This window comes from Lepidothrix coronata, unplaced genomic scaffold, assembly GCF_001604755.1.
Source record: "Lepidothrix coronata isolate B3197 unplaced genomic scaffold, Lepidothrix_coronata-1.0 Scaffold74, whole genome shotgun sequence".
NCBI lineage: Eukaryota > Metazoa > Chordata > Aves > Passeriformes > Pipridae > Lepidothrix > Lepidothrix coronata.
Window position 1 is genome coordinate 977,976 of NW_016690254.1, and position 15,666 is coordinate 993,641.

Sequence of the window (15,666 nt, forward strand, 5' to 3'; positions counted from 1 at the left end):
CTGAACTTGTGCCACCGGAGGTTTAGGTTGGATGTAAGGAAAAGGTTCTTCCCCCAGAGCGTGGCTGGGCACTGAATAGGCTCCTCGGGAAAGTGGTCACAGCACCAAGGCTGAGAGCGCTCAAGGACCGTTTGGACAATGCCCTCAGGCACATGATGTGACTCTTGGGGATTGTCCTGAGCAGGGCTAAGGGTTGGACTCGATGATCCTTGTGGCTCCCTTCCTGATGTCAGGATTCTCTGGAGCAGGGAGCAGAGCGATCCCTTTGGGATGTTCGGATGCCCCCGGGCACGCCCGCTCCGCCGGCAGGGGGCGCTGCGCGCTCACCGGGGGAAGCCCCGGCGGGGCCCTTCCAGAAGTTTCCGGAAGCGGCGGGGCGGAAGTGACGGCGCGCGCTGGCGGCGCTTCCTGTCTGCGGCCGGTGCCGTTGGGTCCCGGCGGGAGCGGCGCGAGCGGGGCCGCGCGGAGAGGGCGCCGCGGGTGAGCGGGGACCGGGACCGGGACGGGGACACGGGATACGGAACACGGACACGGCCCGGGGTAGAGGCGGGGGCAGCGCCCGCCGGACCGCGCCGCTCGGCAGCCGCGCCGCTGTTGCCGCGGCCCCGCGCAGGCCCGGGGGGCTGCGGTGCCGGAGCGGCCCCGGGAGCCGCGGGGGCTCCGCCCGGCCCTGGGGAGATTGCGGGGACCGCGGCGGGGAGCGGCTGCGCGGGGCTCCCCCCGGGGCCCGGCGGGGCAGCTCCAGCTGCGAATCCCGGGACAGTCGCTCCCAGGTCGCCGCGAGGGCGGAAACATTCGCGGTGGGTTCGGCTGCCAGGAGGTGAGGGCGAGCCTCGGTGCGTTAAACAGACCTCCTTGGAGTCCCTCCCCTCGCACGGCACTGCCGGGGCGGTTCTGCCGTGCCCTCCTTCTCTCTGCAGCTCTCCGCGGGAGGTTGTGCTGCGGGGGCCGGTCTGTGCCCTGCCTGCAGTGAGGGGACACAGGGAACGGCCTTGAGCTGGGACGGGCTCATGAGGTATCAGAAACAGTTTACCACCGTTCGGGGTGATCAGGCATTGGAATAGGGAGGCGGTGGAGTCACCGTCCCTGGAGGTGTTTAACAGGCACTGGTGATGTGGTTTAGTGGTTTAAGGGATACAGTGCTTGATGGTCTCTAACAGCCTTGGTGCTCTCTAGCTAAACGCACTGTTTTCCTCTCTGATAGAAGCAGTTCGGTGAAGTTCTGCTCAGTGTTTATTACTCAGAGCAGGGTCAGGAGCGAGGTTTGTTGTGGGTGAGGTCGGCAGCGGGTTGGTTGTTTTGAACTCGCTGTTTCCAAGCTCCGAGCCGAGTTGAAAGTTGACACCGGCAGGTAAGAAACATGGTTTGCCATCAGTGTTTGCTGGGCTTCAGAGGGGGCAGTGGGCTGGGAAGTGATTTATGACCACCGTTCATGTTTGCAGCAACACTCTGAGCTGTGTTACTGTCGGAGCTCTCCTTGGGTGCTGTAGGGTTGAGCCATGCTAACAGAGATTGTTCAAAATACTGAACAAATTTGTTTTGAATTCTGATAGTAATAAACTGACGCAGTAACATGGTAAAAGCTAAGTTCGTAACAGCACTAGTGTGCACGTGGCCAGGCTTGTGACATTGCGTAGTCAATCAGGGATCAAACCCGGAATTTTCAGGGTATAATGTGTCAAAAAGTGATAAGAACAAGGTGTTGACACAGAGGGAACAGCTGGAATGAAGCAAGGCTCTGCCTCTCCGGTCCTGCAGCAGAGGTTGCAGTCACTGCTGCCTGCTGACCTTAATTTTTGTTTACTCTTTGAAGATCCTTGTATTCCAGCTAGGGATTTTATGTTCAGCTGATGATCAAGATCCTGGTAGTTAAAATACCATTTAGTTTGATGGATTATGTTGTCAAAGAAGATTTGTTTGGACCAGTGAGTAAATGTATTTATAGATCTTGTCTCTGTGGTTACTTTTTTTTTTCTTAAAATTTTAACTGTAACTGAACAGTGGTCTAACTTTTTTCCTTCCTCTTGGCTCCTGTGCTGCCTTCTCAGTGGAGAATAAGAGAGTGTTGGAAATGGAAACTAAATTACTATTAAATTTTCTTAAATAATCTCAGATAGCGAAGGAGAAATTTAAATTGCTACTTTTACTGGCAGCACTACTTAGACTGCAGTACTAATAATAATTTCTCTATCTGTAAACTTCAGGGTTCCCCTTGTTCTCTATCAGAGTTGCGTTTTTAGCACTTGTGCTTTCATACTACAGCATGTTCTTATTCGGGTAGCTTCTCTCTCTCTGGTATTTTTTCTTGTCTTTCCTAGATTGATGCAGTTTGCTAATTTATCTTGGCTGGACATGGGTAGAAAGCATGCAAGGCTTCACCTCTGTGTAACACTGAAGTTTTAGTTAGAGGGCTAATGTGTTCTGGTACTTTTTTTTTTTTTTATTAAATAGATACACACATTTCTTTATTACTGTATTCTTTCTTTCCTCCACTAGAAGTTTTGGAATGTATACGGAGAGAGGGAACAATTTATATTAAATCATCATGGATGATGATATCAAGGATGTAGTAGTTCTTAACAGTGCGTGGACTGTCCTGGGGAAAGAAATACCTGGTTTTTGGTTTGTTTTGCATCTGTACTTAACACGCTGGTGCAGTGAGGTCTGCGAGGGATGAGGATAGTGATTGTGTTGTACCCAAGTCCAGAGGCGTCGCAATTCCGGCCTGGAATCGACTGAAATGTCACACCGGGTTGGGCTCCGAGCGCAGCCACCCGTGTGAGCCTGAGCTGCTCCTGTGCCGCGGCTGTGAAGGGGGGGCAGCTTGTCCTGCCAGGGCACTGCACTTCCAGGCTGGAGCACCTCCCGCTTCTTACCGTGTAAACAGTGATGTTTTGAAGGGAATGCATTGCCTTAATTTTCAACTTAGTAGTGTGAGGTTTAATGTTCTAGCATTGTGCTCCTTAAGTAGGAAGTGCTCCATTTCTCTAATAGCATTTGTAAAGAACCTCCTCAGCCTCACGTCCTGAAAGCATTTTCTGTCAACAGCTTTTCCTTTGTCTTACTCAAGGAACAAGGATTCAAGGATTAGTGAGAAATTACTTAGTTTTGTCAAAACTTGTTGGATCTTGCCTATGATGATTGTTTATTTCAAGATAGATTTAAAATAAAACTGAGGATATTAGTAGGTGTAAGTTATATTTTTTCTTTTGAATGAAATACATTTGAATGGATGTTAGATTTTTCTTACATTTAGACTTAACGAAAGCATTATTCTCCTTCTGTTTATTTAACTGCTAGGGAAGAAATAATTAATGCATATGCATTTCACTCCTCCAGTTACTCGTTGTAGGTTTCATTTATGCTTTCTATTTGTTCTGAGAAAATACTGAAATCCCACTGATGTTAGTGAGGACTCAGAACCTAACAAGGATCTTAAAGCTCATATAATAACTGTGAGGTCATTCCTGTCTACATTGCAGACAGTTTTAATAAAAACTTTATTTGTTTTGATTAGAATTATTTTTCTACCTTAAAATGTAGTCTGAATCTATGACAACCTGTCAGTGCTCTGAAAAAGAACTTGCTCTTTGCGTTAATGAAACTTTTTTATTCTGTTTGTCTGAAATAAAATTATCATGACTCCAAAAATACTTCAGGGAAAGCGTGTAGAAACTTTTAACTATTTTCTTTTCTCTAAAGGATCATCTCATTGCATGTGATTATTTGGCTGAAACTTTCTTGGCCCGATCTTTCAGTTGAGGCTTTCACTGTTTTTAATTGTTTAATCAAATGCAGATCATATATTTTTTAAAATAAGATAGGAATATTTTGACTTTGTATAAAGTAGCCTTTTATGGTTAGTTTTAGGAGGGTTCCAGTGTTGCAGATATTTGTGACACAATTCCAAATTTGGACACCTGAGTTGTTGTGTTTTGGAAGAATGCTCCTTTGCTTTAAGGAAAGCTCGTGAATAAATCTCCTTCGATTTAGGGCCTGCTCAGAGATAGATGGATAAGCAGGAGAATGTCAGCCAGGGGAGTGAGGGTGACCTATTCACTGATCAGCTCCCTTTCCCTGTTTTTGTTAGACATTTCTTTCACAGATGAAGATTTTGGATTTCTTCTGTTTTCCATTTTTGTTGGTTCACTGTTTTTAATGTTTTTTTACCTGTTACCCTCTCAGGCTTTCCTTGTGCCAGGCAGTAAAACACACCAGTCGTAGTTCTTGTCAGAGGTGTGTCTTGCAGCCCTTGGGGAGGAGAGGAATGGACAGAGTTCTTTGTAACTTCTTGCCTTAAGGGGTGAGGGAGCCTTGTACGGGTGTCTCCTTTTTGGTTGTGGTGGGGTTTTGTTGTTGGCTTTTTTAAAATGGAACATGAACTTCAAGGTAAAAAAGCAGCAGCTTCCTTTTCCCTGTATGAACTGCGTGCTCTTGTGTAATAATAACTGTATCCAAATCCACTCTGTTTTCTGACATAGAGGCAGGATGTTTGTTCTGAGCATGAGTTTAAACTAAGCTTTTTGGAATGTTCATTTGATTAGATTCATCTCCTGGGGATGCTGTGGTAGTATTAAAATAATGAGTATAAACATGGCTATTTAAGTACATTTTACTAATTTTAATTGTATGGTAAGTTTACATTTTTCCGTGAAACAATAAATTTCAGGAACCTGTGAAGTTAAACTCTGACAGCTTTTCTAAGCTCAGGTAAGCACAAGTTAAAACTACTGATGTTTTTAATATGCCTTAGTCTGCACCGCACTGTGCTGGTATCAGTGGGGGGAAGAATTTAATGTTGGTGCCTTGTTTAAATGTATTTTCAGATTAATTAATCACAAAACTTATACAGGTTTTCTTGCTCTGTTATTGCACTCATCAGAATTAAAGTAAGTTTCATTTTGTTCCTTAGAATTCTTAAACTTCTTAGTAAGTTTTTCTGGTAAAGAGTGTGGGCATTTTTGTCTTAGCTCTTGTACAGTGCTGGCACGGTGGATCTTTGCAAGTTCAGTCAAGAGACTGCTCATGGTTTCAGTTCAGTTACATATGGCACATCCCAGATATTCTTGCTAGAAGTGACATAGATACCTTGATTTTATTTGGGATTTGGCCAAGGTTTTGGGACTTGTATGGCTTCCTGCGTTGCTGAGTTGTGCTAGGTGAAATGTGTTTGATTGTTGCCTGAGCGGTGTTTCATTCTGAGGAGTCATGGTGTGAGATTTGGGTTTGGTCAGGACATAGGAGGCACCAGAAGTCAGGTTCTGTAACCAGTATCTGTTTTTTAAAGACAGTGGTTTCTTCAAGCCAATGAGAGCTCTTTGAACTGCTGGTACAAATGTGTCTTAGAGGCCTTGGCAAACAGTGTTATGGTTGATCTTTGTTCACCCTCTTTTAGATGGGTAGATAAAATAGAGAGATAAGGCAAATGATTAAAATTTGTAGATTGCATTTGAAATCTGTAGCTTGTGAGCAAATGAAGTGACTGAACTTCAGATGAAGTTTGTTACTTCTAAACAGAGTATTTATATATGTGTCTGAATTTACTGGACTATAAATAATAAAAAGATTAGCAAAGGTGTCTTAGCTGTGTAAAAGTCAAATGAAGAAATACTAGAAAACTTTGAAAGTGTGTGTGTTGTTGGAATTCTTTGTCTTTCCCTGGATCCACAACAACACTAGCATGACTGTAGTGTGCATACTTGAAGGAGTGTAAAATTTCATCAGATCCCACTCACATATTGCTTTCTAATAAAACTATTGGAATATGAAGAATCATATTTTTTAATCATAGATTACAATTCCCAAAGATCTTTGAGTGTGAGCATCATCTGTTAACATCCCAGAGATATCTCTAGGTTGCTCAGTTGCTGTTGAGTAGGTCAGATTCAAGCTCAAGCTGAACTGGGAGTCAGAACTGGGTATTTATTCCTTCCGGGTTGCCAGCAGGATGCAGTCCTTTACATATGTTCATGGAAAGCAGCAGGTACCAGGAACTGGATGGCTGTGGGACTTGCACAGGATGTTGATGACTGGCTGCTTCTGCGAACTGCATGAATCAGGAGTTTGGAACTCCATCTGGCTCTCCAGGTGACTGCACTAGTCACAAAGCTTGAGCTATTCTGGCATCTTTCAGGACTCTCTGTGCTGCCTGTTGCTTCATGGCCAGAAATAGATAACGTTTTCTGACTAAGCTGACTGCAAAGGTCGCATGCCCCTTGCTGTCTGAATTCCCTCCTGGCTGCTCTAAGAATTTCTTGTTTGGATACTTTTTTCCCTTCCGTATTTAGTTAGGGGTGCTGCTTTGTCATCCCTTCTGGTTGTGCAGCTGATTACTTGCTTTGCTTTTCTTTGTAATCTGATTTTATAAAAGTTTATGGCTCTGTACATATCTGTGTTCTGTAATGCTTCTCATGCCTTTTATGTAGCTGAGGACTGTGCTGTGAAGAGAGTTTATGAACTGGGTTTCAGGATAACTGGTGGAGCTCTGGGCTGTGCTGTACGAGGAGGGTCCAGCCTGGTCATGTGCTCCTGTCGGTGCCTTGAGTCAGTGTGAGTGTTCAGGGCCACTGCTCCCTAAGCCAGAATAAAGCCGACTTCTTCTGTGGTGACTGAGAACTCTATAAACTATGGAAACTTTTGGTTCACATAAACACTTATCTGTTTGATTTTCGTGGAGTTAGAGTAGCTGATAGTGCACTGCAAACGCAGGGCAGTTACCAGCACAAGTGACTACGAACTGCAAACACAAAGGCCATGAAACAACTTCTTTCAGCTGGAGATTTTTTGCTTATCTTTCTTCTGAGAATTTGAAGATTTTGTGTGGATGGAGACAGGAAATTAGCTAATGTGGGCTGGCTTCCTTGTGGCTTCAGAAAAAGCTCCCGAGTGCCTAATTAATGAGCCTTGCTTGTATATTTGGAGATGAATTGTTTGACAGATTTGGTGTTGGAAGAAGATTTTTGTCATGTCAATTTGGTTAGGATAATTGGGTGGTTTTTTGCATCTTTGAAACATCTAGGCATTTTCACCATGCAGATTTCTGCTAGCCTTACAAATACTGATTTTTTTTTTTTAATTGACCATCTTCTGTTGTCAAAGTTGATGGTCATCTATATTCTGTTTTATTATAAGGCTCATGGTGGCTGTTTCTTTGAGTACCTATTTTAAATAATTTTGTCCTGAAAAGATTGCAGACAGAGGTCTTTTCTAGTTTGCAAGTATTGTTGAGATCTTAGGGGGAGAGGGGGGGTTTTGGGTGTGGGTGATTTCCTTTTTTTTTTCCCAGTCTTATTTGCTGTTGAGCAAAAATCCAAGTTTTTTTCAGGGGGCTAAATATTAGCTGACACTTTTTTTTAAAATTAAGATGAACAAAAAAGCTGCAGATTATTTTCTTGGTGTAAATATTGCTAAAACCTTTTTACATACAAGAAAAAAGTTCCTATGATAACTAAAATTTCAGCAGTACAATTTCTGGTTTATGGTAATTGGCAGATAAAAATAACAATAAATCAGAGATGAACTCTTTACTGTCACAGAACTGTTTGATTAGGAGAAGGAGAATATTAACAATTTGTTTTCTTTAGAGAGCTGCTATTTGTCTTAATTCCAGACTCTATATTAGCGGCAAGTAAAAACTGAACAATAACATGCTCACTAAAGACAGAATATGCAAGCCCCAAACATTTCTTTGGAACACATAATTCCTCTATTCTTGAAGGGTTTTGCTTTTTAGGGCCAGAGTCATCTGTTAAGAGGTGGTCATGTTACCTCAGCATTGGTTTTTGGTTCCATCTTCAGGCTTCTCTTATTTAGGATATATTGATGTCTGTATTGAGTCTGAACTTAACAACACTGCAGCATTGTTTTTAAACAAACAGCAAAGTATTTAAATATATGATGAATTCAGTATGACTACCAGTGTGCCCAGAGTTTTCTAGGAAAAGATGTGATTTATTTTTTTACATGTGGGTTGCTTTTCCTACATACTTATTCTAGCTAGAAGCTTGAGGTTTCAATTTTCCCTGTAAGATAGGTGTCTGAATTGAGAGGATAGCTAATGCAAGCGTTATATTTAAGAAAAGGAAAATATGGAAAAAACACGTAGTGGTATGGTCTGTGCTCCTGTCTTGTGGCTTCCTGCTGTTTGCTGGTATCCTTGTTAGGAGGGACTCTGACCTCTAGCCTTAAACTTGACTCTTATTAGATATACTCTGATTTTTTTTTTTGTAACTATATGTTCCATATGTGCTATTGCTCATAAGGATTGGCTGTGGGGATTTGATAGCAGACTTAACCCATGCTGACCTTGCTCTTCCCCTCTTTGTTCATGAGCTCTTCTAGTCCTTGTGTGGGAAACAGCAAAACTAGTGAGGCCAGTTGATAGCAAATATTCTGGGATATTTTTGGTACTCTGTATGTTTACATGTTGAACCCTGACGTTAGTATATTATTATTGGCGTCCTTAATGTTCATTTTAATTCATGTCTCCCAACTTCCTTTGACACTGGTCACAATATTAACTATACCCTTGCTATTTTTTTGGTGTGGGGATTTCTTCAAAGGGCAAAGTCAATTAGAGGTCTGTTTACCTGCTGCACTTTAATTTTGTGTTTGTGGGACTGTATGGTTAAGTAGATTGCTAAAACCACCCAAGTTTTAAACACAAATAGCTCCTCCAATACATTTACTTCTGTGAGTAGTTTGGAGTGGGGAGGCAGCATGGCAGGGTATCTCTTAAACTGGTTTTGCCATTTGAGGAAATGTGTGTGTAACCACATCCCTAATTAAAGTTAATTAAGCTTTAACCTACAGCAACAACATATTTTGAAGCTATACCAATTTATTTTAAAAGGAAGCCTCTCATTACTGTTTATATTCTGGGATGTTGAAAGATATATGTAAAACGAGTACAATAAATTAATTTCAGAATATTTCACTGGGCTACATCATGCTTGGTATTTGTGTGAAAGAACAGGAAAATGAGACTGTGTGGGCTAAAATGAAAAACACTGAATGACTTGAGGGGGGAAAAGTTATTTCAATGAATTTTTGTTCTTGATGCATGAGATAAGAAAATGTGACTAATACATTGCTGTATTGTTATGTTCTGAGTGTGTTTGTGTGACTTTGCCTGCAACAAGTTGATAACTTGTGGAAAATGTTGGTGTTTCCTTGTTCATAAAACTTGGAATGAACCAGCAGCAGTGGTAGGATGGAAAGGTGCTTGGAATTTTTGCCAGAATGGAGACTTGTTGCAGTGTTGGAGAGAAGCCTTCGCAGGAAGACATAAGACATTATTGCAACTTTTAGAAAGATTCTTTCATCTTAGTCCTCATTTAGTTGGAGTAATGGTTGATATAACTGTTTCTTATAATTATTCTCTAATATTGACAAGAAACTGTCAGTATTTAATTTTTTTTTTTTTTAACTTGTAGGTTTCTTAGGACTCTTGTGAAAACTTTATTCTTTTATACTAAGAAGCAGAAGGTGGCTCTGTACTTGAGTTGGTTGGTTAACCTTGCAGTTGGAACAACCTTGCCTGGCAATGTACTTCTGTTGGTAAACATAAAGGAAGTAAAGGCTATTGAGTAGCTTTGGCAACTTGCAAATTTTTTGTCAAGGTCTGAGTACAAGAAAGGCTTACTGGAATCAATAGGTGGAGTTTTAGGTTTCCAAGACCTGCACATTCGTTGCTTTTCTGAAGAGAGCATCTCAGTGAAAATAATGTTCTGAAGAGCAGATGTGGAAGAAAGGACCCTTTGTTTCTGCTCATATATGCTTAAGACATGACTTAGGTGTCATAGATGACATTAGGTGAGCATGATATATGCTTTCTTTTGCATTCAGAGTTATTAATATATAATCAAAACCGTGACCCACGTACTCTTTTTAATATATTGATTAAATCAGGCTTTTCAGTCTATTTTGTTCCAGGAACTGCTGGTTACCCATGTGTCCGTGTACTGTGCTTCAGTGAGATTAAAGAACATAAAAATCAGAATTAAAGTAATTGTTTGACCTGTCGACCTAAAATAAAGTGTTTTTATTTTTTGGGGTTTGGAACATTTGAATTTTGTCCTTCTCAGATCAGGTTTGGTACTAGAAGATACCTGACTCCTACCTGACTTTTATGAAGTAACAATACTGGACAAGCTTCGCTTACAAGTTGTTGTTGTTACAGGACTTGAAAGACTGAGCTGTTGTTAACAAGACACCTCCTGAAACATGGTGGATTACTATGAAGTTCTGGGAGTGCAAAAGCATGCCTCAGCAGAGGATATTAAAAAAGCGTAAGTGTCACTGGTGTGTGTGTTATGTATTTTAAGGAACAAATATAATGATGTGGTTTCTGGATCTGCACTTTGTTGCCTTCCCTTGTTCTTTTGCTAATTCCTGCACGTGCTACTTTGTCAGCTCAAATGTTTGAACTGTGATCTGGTGTGACTGTGTGAAACACTCCACACCAGCCTAAGGGCAAGCTTAGCTTTGCCCCTCTAAGTAGTTATGAACACTTTGCCTAAAATGTTTCATTTGAGGATAGGAACTGTGTGCAGGTGTAGCAGTCAAAGAAGGCATTAATGATAAGATGCTGCCGCAGTCTGGTATTGGTGTGTTCTTGAAGCTTTATCAACTTTGACTGTACCAGGTGCTTCACATGTTCCAGATCCTTCTCGATGCTCCCCGTGGTTGCCTGTAGTACTGAATAATTATAGAGCTTCAAGGAGAAGCCCACAGCAGACGTGTTTTGGAATGTTATGCTTTGATCATCAGAAATGCATGGGAATAATTTCAAAATAACCGAAGCACATTGGACCACTTTTTTCTTAAAAGCATATCTGAGAAGGTGGTTCTTTGTGTGCCTGCAGAATCTGTTAATGCCAGTGTGGTTGCAAGATACAAAGCACTGGGGAATTTCTAAATACTCTTAATTCTTGACAACTTGTTTGAAACATTTTGTGTTTATCTGTATAGCATATTCCATCATTTCAGAGTACAATATCCTTTGTTTTCCTTCCACTTAGGTACCGTAAGTTGGCACTAAAATGGCACCCTGATAAAAATCCAGACAATAAAGATGAGGCAGAACGGCAGTTTAAACAAGTAGCTGAGGCCTATGAAGTTTTGTCAGATGGTAGGTATTTTAAAAGGGTTCTTGAATTGCCTTTCTCTATTCTGGGTATCAGACTGAAAATGTTGATGTATGATGCTATGAAGAGGTATTGTTAATTTGGTTTATTATGCAACTCGATTACTTCCCTTTCAAAAGAGAGAGAAGGAACCTGGCAGATAAGACAGAACAAGCAGAAATTTTGAAACAAAAATATCAGGATCTCTCTAGATGAGTAACCAAATTAGTTTTATTGTAAAAATTGAAATTGTGTGTCTGGCGGGCCCTCTTCAGAAATTTCTGAAGAGAAGTCTGCAAATACCAAGATTAATTTTATCTTAGCAGGGAAAGCCAATGTTACCATCGGTATAGGGGTATTATTGGGTTTATCCAATAAGTCAGGCTAGACCAACCCTGAAGCATCTGCTGTTGGGCCCACTGCTTCTAATTCTTGTAGCAGTAAACTAGTCTTGACAAAGCTCAAGCATATTGTAAACCTTGCTGAAAATTCAGATTGCATTTGGGTGAGTTCTGTAAATTCAGTCAACTGTGATACAGATAGTGATAAAGATGGTGTTTATTTTGAATTGTTCTGAAAGAGGTGCTTAGCCTGACCCATGTAGTGCAGGAATGCAGTTTAGAGTTCACCCATGTGTTTGCTCGAAGAGTATCATTAACTTCTGCCAGTGTTCTGGCAGAAGCAGTCTGAATCATAACAAAGTGATTTAAGCTACTTTGATTATTTTCCTCTGTAATTGACTGCAGCTGTCTATATGCTATTTCTGAAGTGTCCTTGATTTCACCTGAGACAGTGAGCATGGGAAAGCTATATTTAAAGCACTAGTGGCATCTAGATTACCTCTCAGGGTTCAGCCTGATTTATAGAGCTGCAGTCTAGTACACACTATTTCTTTGCTTGGTTTTGATACTTAATTGACATGGGAGAAACAGAACTTAATTTATCATTAGTTCATTGTCTTCTAGAGTACTTTAACCTTCTTGAACTAATTTTTTGAGCAAGATAAAAATAGGGTACTGGTCTGGTGGTTATACAGATCTTTAAGTTCTTTGGAAGCAGTACACTGCTAGAATTTTAGAACATCTAAAAGTGCTGCTGGTTTTTGGATCGAGACCAAATCCTAACTTACTGCTGTCTTAACAATCATCTGTGCAGCAGGGATACCAGAATCCTGAGCCCAGTGGTCAAGAGGCAGTCAGCTCCTCTGCAGACCTAATGAAATTTTCTGACATCATTACAGGCTTGAATGAAGAGAGATTTTTGGCAGAAGAACAGTTTTGTAAGAGGTTACTTAAGCAAGGAATACTGACATTAGGTGATCATTGAACACACTTCCCTTGTGGTTTAAAAATGTAACATTTTGAGATGAACTTTGGGCTTTGTGAGCCCTCAGAGTGCTGTTTCTTGCTCCTGACAGTTTATCTACCTTACTGCTTTGGTCTTTTAACATTGATGAGTAGGTTAACCTGCTTTCTTTAAAAATTGCTTTCTAGAGAGGCAATATGGGTAATTAAACGAGCTTTGGGGATTTGTGTGTGTGTGAACCTATTGCAAGTTTCTATTAGTTGGAGATGATGACCATTATATAAAATTTTAATTCCTGTTAGTCAGAAGTGGTTTAGTTTCCAGCATCTGTTTGAGGTAACTGCATGTTCTTTCAGTGATGCTATTTAAATTTTAAAACATCTTTCACTGAAGAGATTCCAGTGGGAAAAGCATGATAAAATTGAGAATCTAAAATCAGATGCCCAGACTGGTTTTTGGCTGATACTGCCACACCAGTGCAAGCAAAGTAAGCCAACTATCTGCCTCTTTAAGCTCTTCAGGTTCCCTTCTAGTACCAACAGTGCCATCTGATCCTATGCAGTAATGTAGAGCTCATTTTTCTCCCCTTTCTCGTGGATACTGTAAGGCTGGTCTGGAGTGAGATTTATAGTCATTTTATGCCTTCTAAAATAATGGAGAGCAAGCAGTTTGAATCACATCCTTCCATGGCATTTTGTAACATCACTTCATTCTCCATTATTAAGCCGAAAGAAGTTAATTTTAGGGGTTTTGCAGTCAGTCATATAAACACCGTTCTTCCGTTCTCATAACTCTCTTACTGTGGGTGTGTTCTTGTGCAATAAAAGGAAAAAAAGCAGTGGTCAAGGTTTGTGAGGTGGATAGAAGGAAGAGAATGCTTACAGTGAGAATGCCTGAGCTCTGGAACTGCTTTTCAGAGAAACTGTAGAATCTTTTCTTGCAGATTGGTGAGATCAGGACTTTATTCAGGCAAGATCTGACCAGCTTTGTGCTTAGACTTGTGTGGAGTAGCAGGTTGAATTCCAGAGGTCCTTTACAGCCTTAAAGCTTTGTACCTGTGTAAAGAAGAAGACTGCAGTATTCGTTTTAAAGTATTCTTTTAAAGGGCAAACTTCCTTGTGAAGTTTGTCCTTATACCAAACTTCTTCTGATACAACAGGACTGAAGCTTCTAGAACTAAATGGTAGTAAGTCTGAAGTTTAGTGCCTGTTCTTTCTGAACCTAAATTGCTTTGGCAATCCTCATTAAAAACATTCAGCAGTTATATGCTAGAATTTTGTTAAATAAATGAGCTTTGAGAAGGTGTTTAACTGAGAATACCAGCTAAGTCCTTCCCCCCCCCCAAAATCAATGTACCTGTTTACTGACATGATGTCCAACTTCTCCTTGTAGCTAAAAAACGTGACATCTATGACAGATACGGAAAAGAAGGCCTAATAAATGGAGGTGGAGGTATGTTGACAACCAGCAGTTCTTTACTTTCTCTATTCTGGTGAAATCTTCCAATCCTCTAAAAATTGAGATTACAACTGTTTTACATTTTTTCTAGTTGTGTTGTCAAAGGTATTACTGTTATCTTCTAAAAACAGACAAAGAGAACCAGTTGTAAAAAATATTGTGTGTACTTAACCCAAATGATACCTGAAAGGGAAACTTTAGAAGTTGTTTATATTTTTAAATGATTCAAATACCATATAGGACTGAACTGTTTTGTTAGTGAGAACGTGTGAAAGTAATTGAAACTTAATGGTTTTTTTGCAGGTGGAAATCATCACGATAATGCATTTGATTTTGGATTTACATTCCGTAACCCAGATGATGTCTTCAGGGAGTTTTTTGGTGGAAGGGACCCCTTTTCATTTGAATTCTTTGGTAAGTAGTCCCCTGGTTTTAGTTACGTGCATCTAAAGTGTGGCTAAAACTTTACGCTTACAAAACAAATACAGCTAATACAGTTTTATTAGAAATAGTTCTGAAAATGAGGTAAACAATTGGTATTTTGTATTATATTTGAAGTATTTGTTTCATACATGTTTCTTGGTTGATTTTATAGTACAGAACAGATATGGCTTGCCAATACATGTTTTGTTGGAAAGCCTTGTTTACAAAACCATGAAGTCATGGCTGCTGTGTCTCTGTAGATTGGAAGGAACTAATATATGCTGGAATTTCCTCTCAAGAATTCAAGCAGGCAGACTTAGTCTGTTGAATTTCATCTCTTTTGATCTCTAAATAAATAAAAAAAATAAAGCTTTGAGAACTTCTGAACTGGGCACGTTACCTATAACTGTTACAGCGTAGCTCTCACCGTGGGCTTGTGTCAGAGCAGGAGTGATTTTCTTGTGTTGGAATAAGAACAGCTACATACATAATCTAGACATTCTCCCAAATTCATGTCACTTATTTGCTTGGGGTATAGAACCCCTGAAGACTCAGATGAAATAGTTCTTGAGGCCTCGATGCTTCATTTAGGAAGTGCTCATTAAAGGAAGCAATATGTGATAAAGTTGTCAAAGTGATCTTTTTACCCTGGTGGTGAGGGTCCTTTGACTTGTGATGTTGCTTGCTCTAGTGAAGGTCTTTTCAGAGGTGCTGGAGTTCTTATACAATCTCTGTGTATATTCTACTCATCAAAGTGCTGATCTATAAAGCAGAACAGATCCCGTGTTCAGTATTTACTGCGAGAAGGTTGCATACTGAAAACTGCAAGAAGGGTACTTGAAAAACAAAGCTTTATTCCTGTTATTCCTGATATTAATTTCTATAATACTGTATGTAAATGTTTCAATATTTTTAAAAGTAATTTTTTATCTTTGGCAGCATTAAGGGTCTAGTCCAGCTCAGATTTTAATTATATCTTTCTCTGGTTTGCTATTTAGGTATCATCAGCTGTTGGATGACTCTAATGAAGGATTAGAAAAGGGGTTGAATACAGTAGAATGCTAGTTGAGGAATTAGATGAGTAGCTAGAGGAAGAATCTGGTAGAGGATAAGCAGCAGAATTTGGGCAATTGGATCCAGTGGGAAATCAGCAGAAGTAGGAAAGGGCAGATTGGAGGAAGCATCTAGGAAAATACTAATGAGTGAAATGGGCTCTGAACTGGGAAGATGCAATTTCTTCACTGTCTGCAGTACAGTAAAAATTTTAAGAAGTGCTAAATAATGATTTCAGTTGAGATGAGTGATCTCAGCACTGGTTAGGCCACATCTGGAGTACTGGGTCCAGTTCTGGTCT

General features: G+C 40.5%; 1 protein-coding gene across 5 annotated transcripts in view; it reads left to right on the plus strand.

The window, feature by feature from the left end:
• Positions 1 to 384: 384 nt before the first annotated feature.
• DNAJB6 (DnaJ heat shock protein family (Hsp40) member B6) overlaps positions 385 to 15,666 on the plus strand; it is a 60,146-nt gene continuing 44,864 nt past the window's right edge. For 2 of the 5 annotated variants that reach the window (XM_017819366.1, XM_017819362.1), the window contains exons 1-5: positions 385 to 480; positions 10,181 to 10,289; positions 11,022 to 11,131; positions 13,824 to 13,883; positions 14,193 to 14,303. In XM_017819366.1, the coding sequence (XP_017674855.1) occupies positions 10,225 to 10,289; positions 11,022 to 11,131; positions 13,824 to 13,883; positions 14,193 to 14,303 (346 nt within the window). In that variant the 5' untranslated portion in view covers positions 385 to 480; positions 10,181 to 10,224. Of the gene's footprint in view, positions 541 to 797; positions 821 to 872; positions 1,016 to 10,180; positions 10,290 to 11,021; positions 11,132 to 13,823; positions 13,884 to 14,192; positions 14,304 to 15,666 lie in introns of those variants that run through there. The other 3 variants (XM_017819364.1, XM_017819365.1, XM_017819363.1) reach the window with 3 other exon arrangements.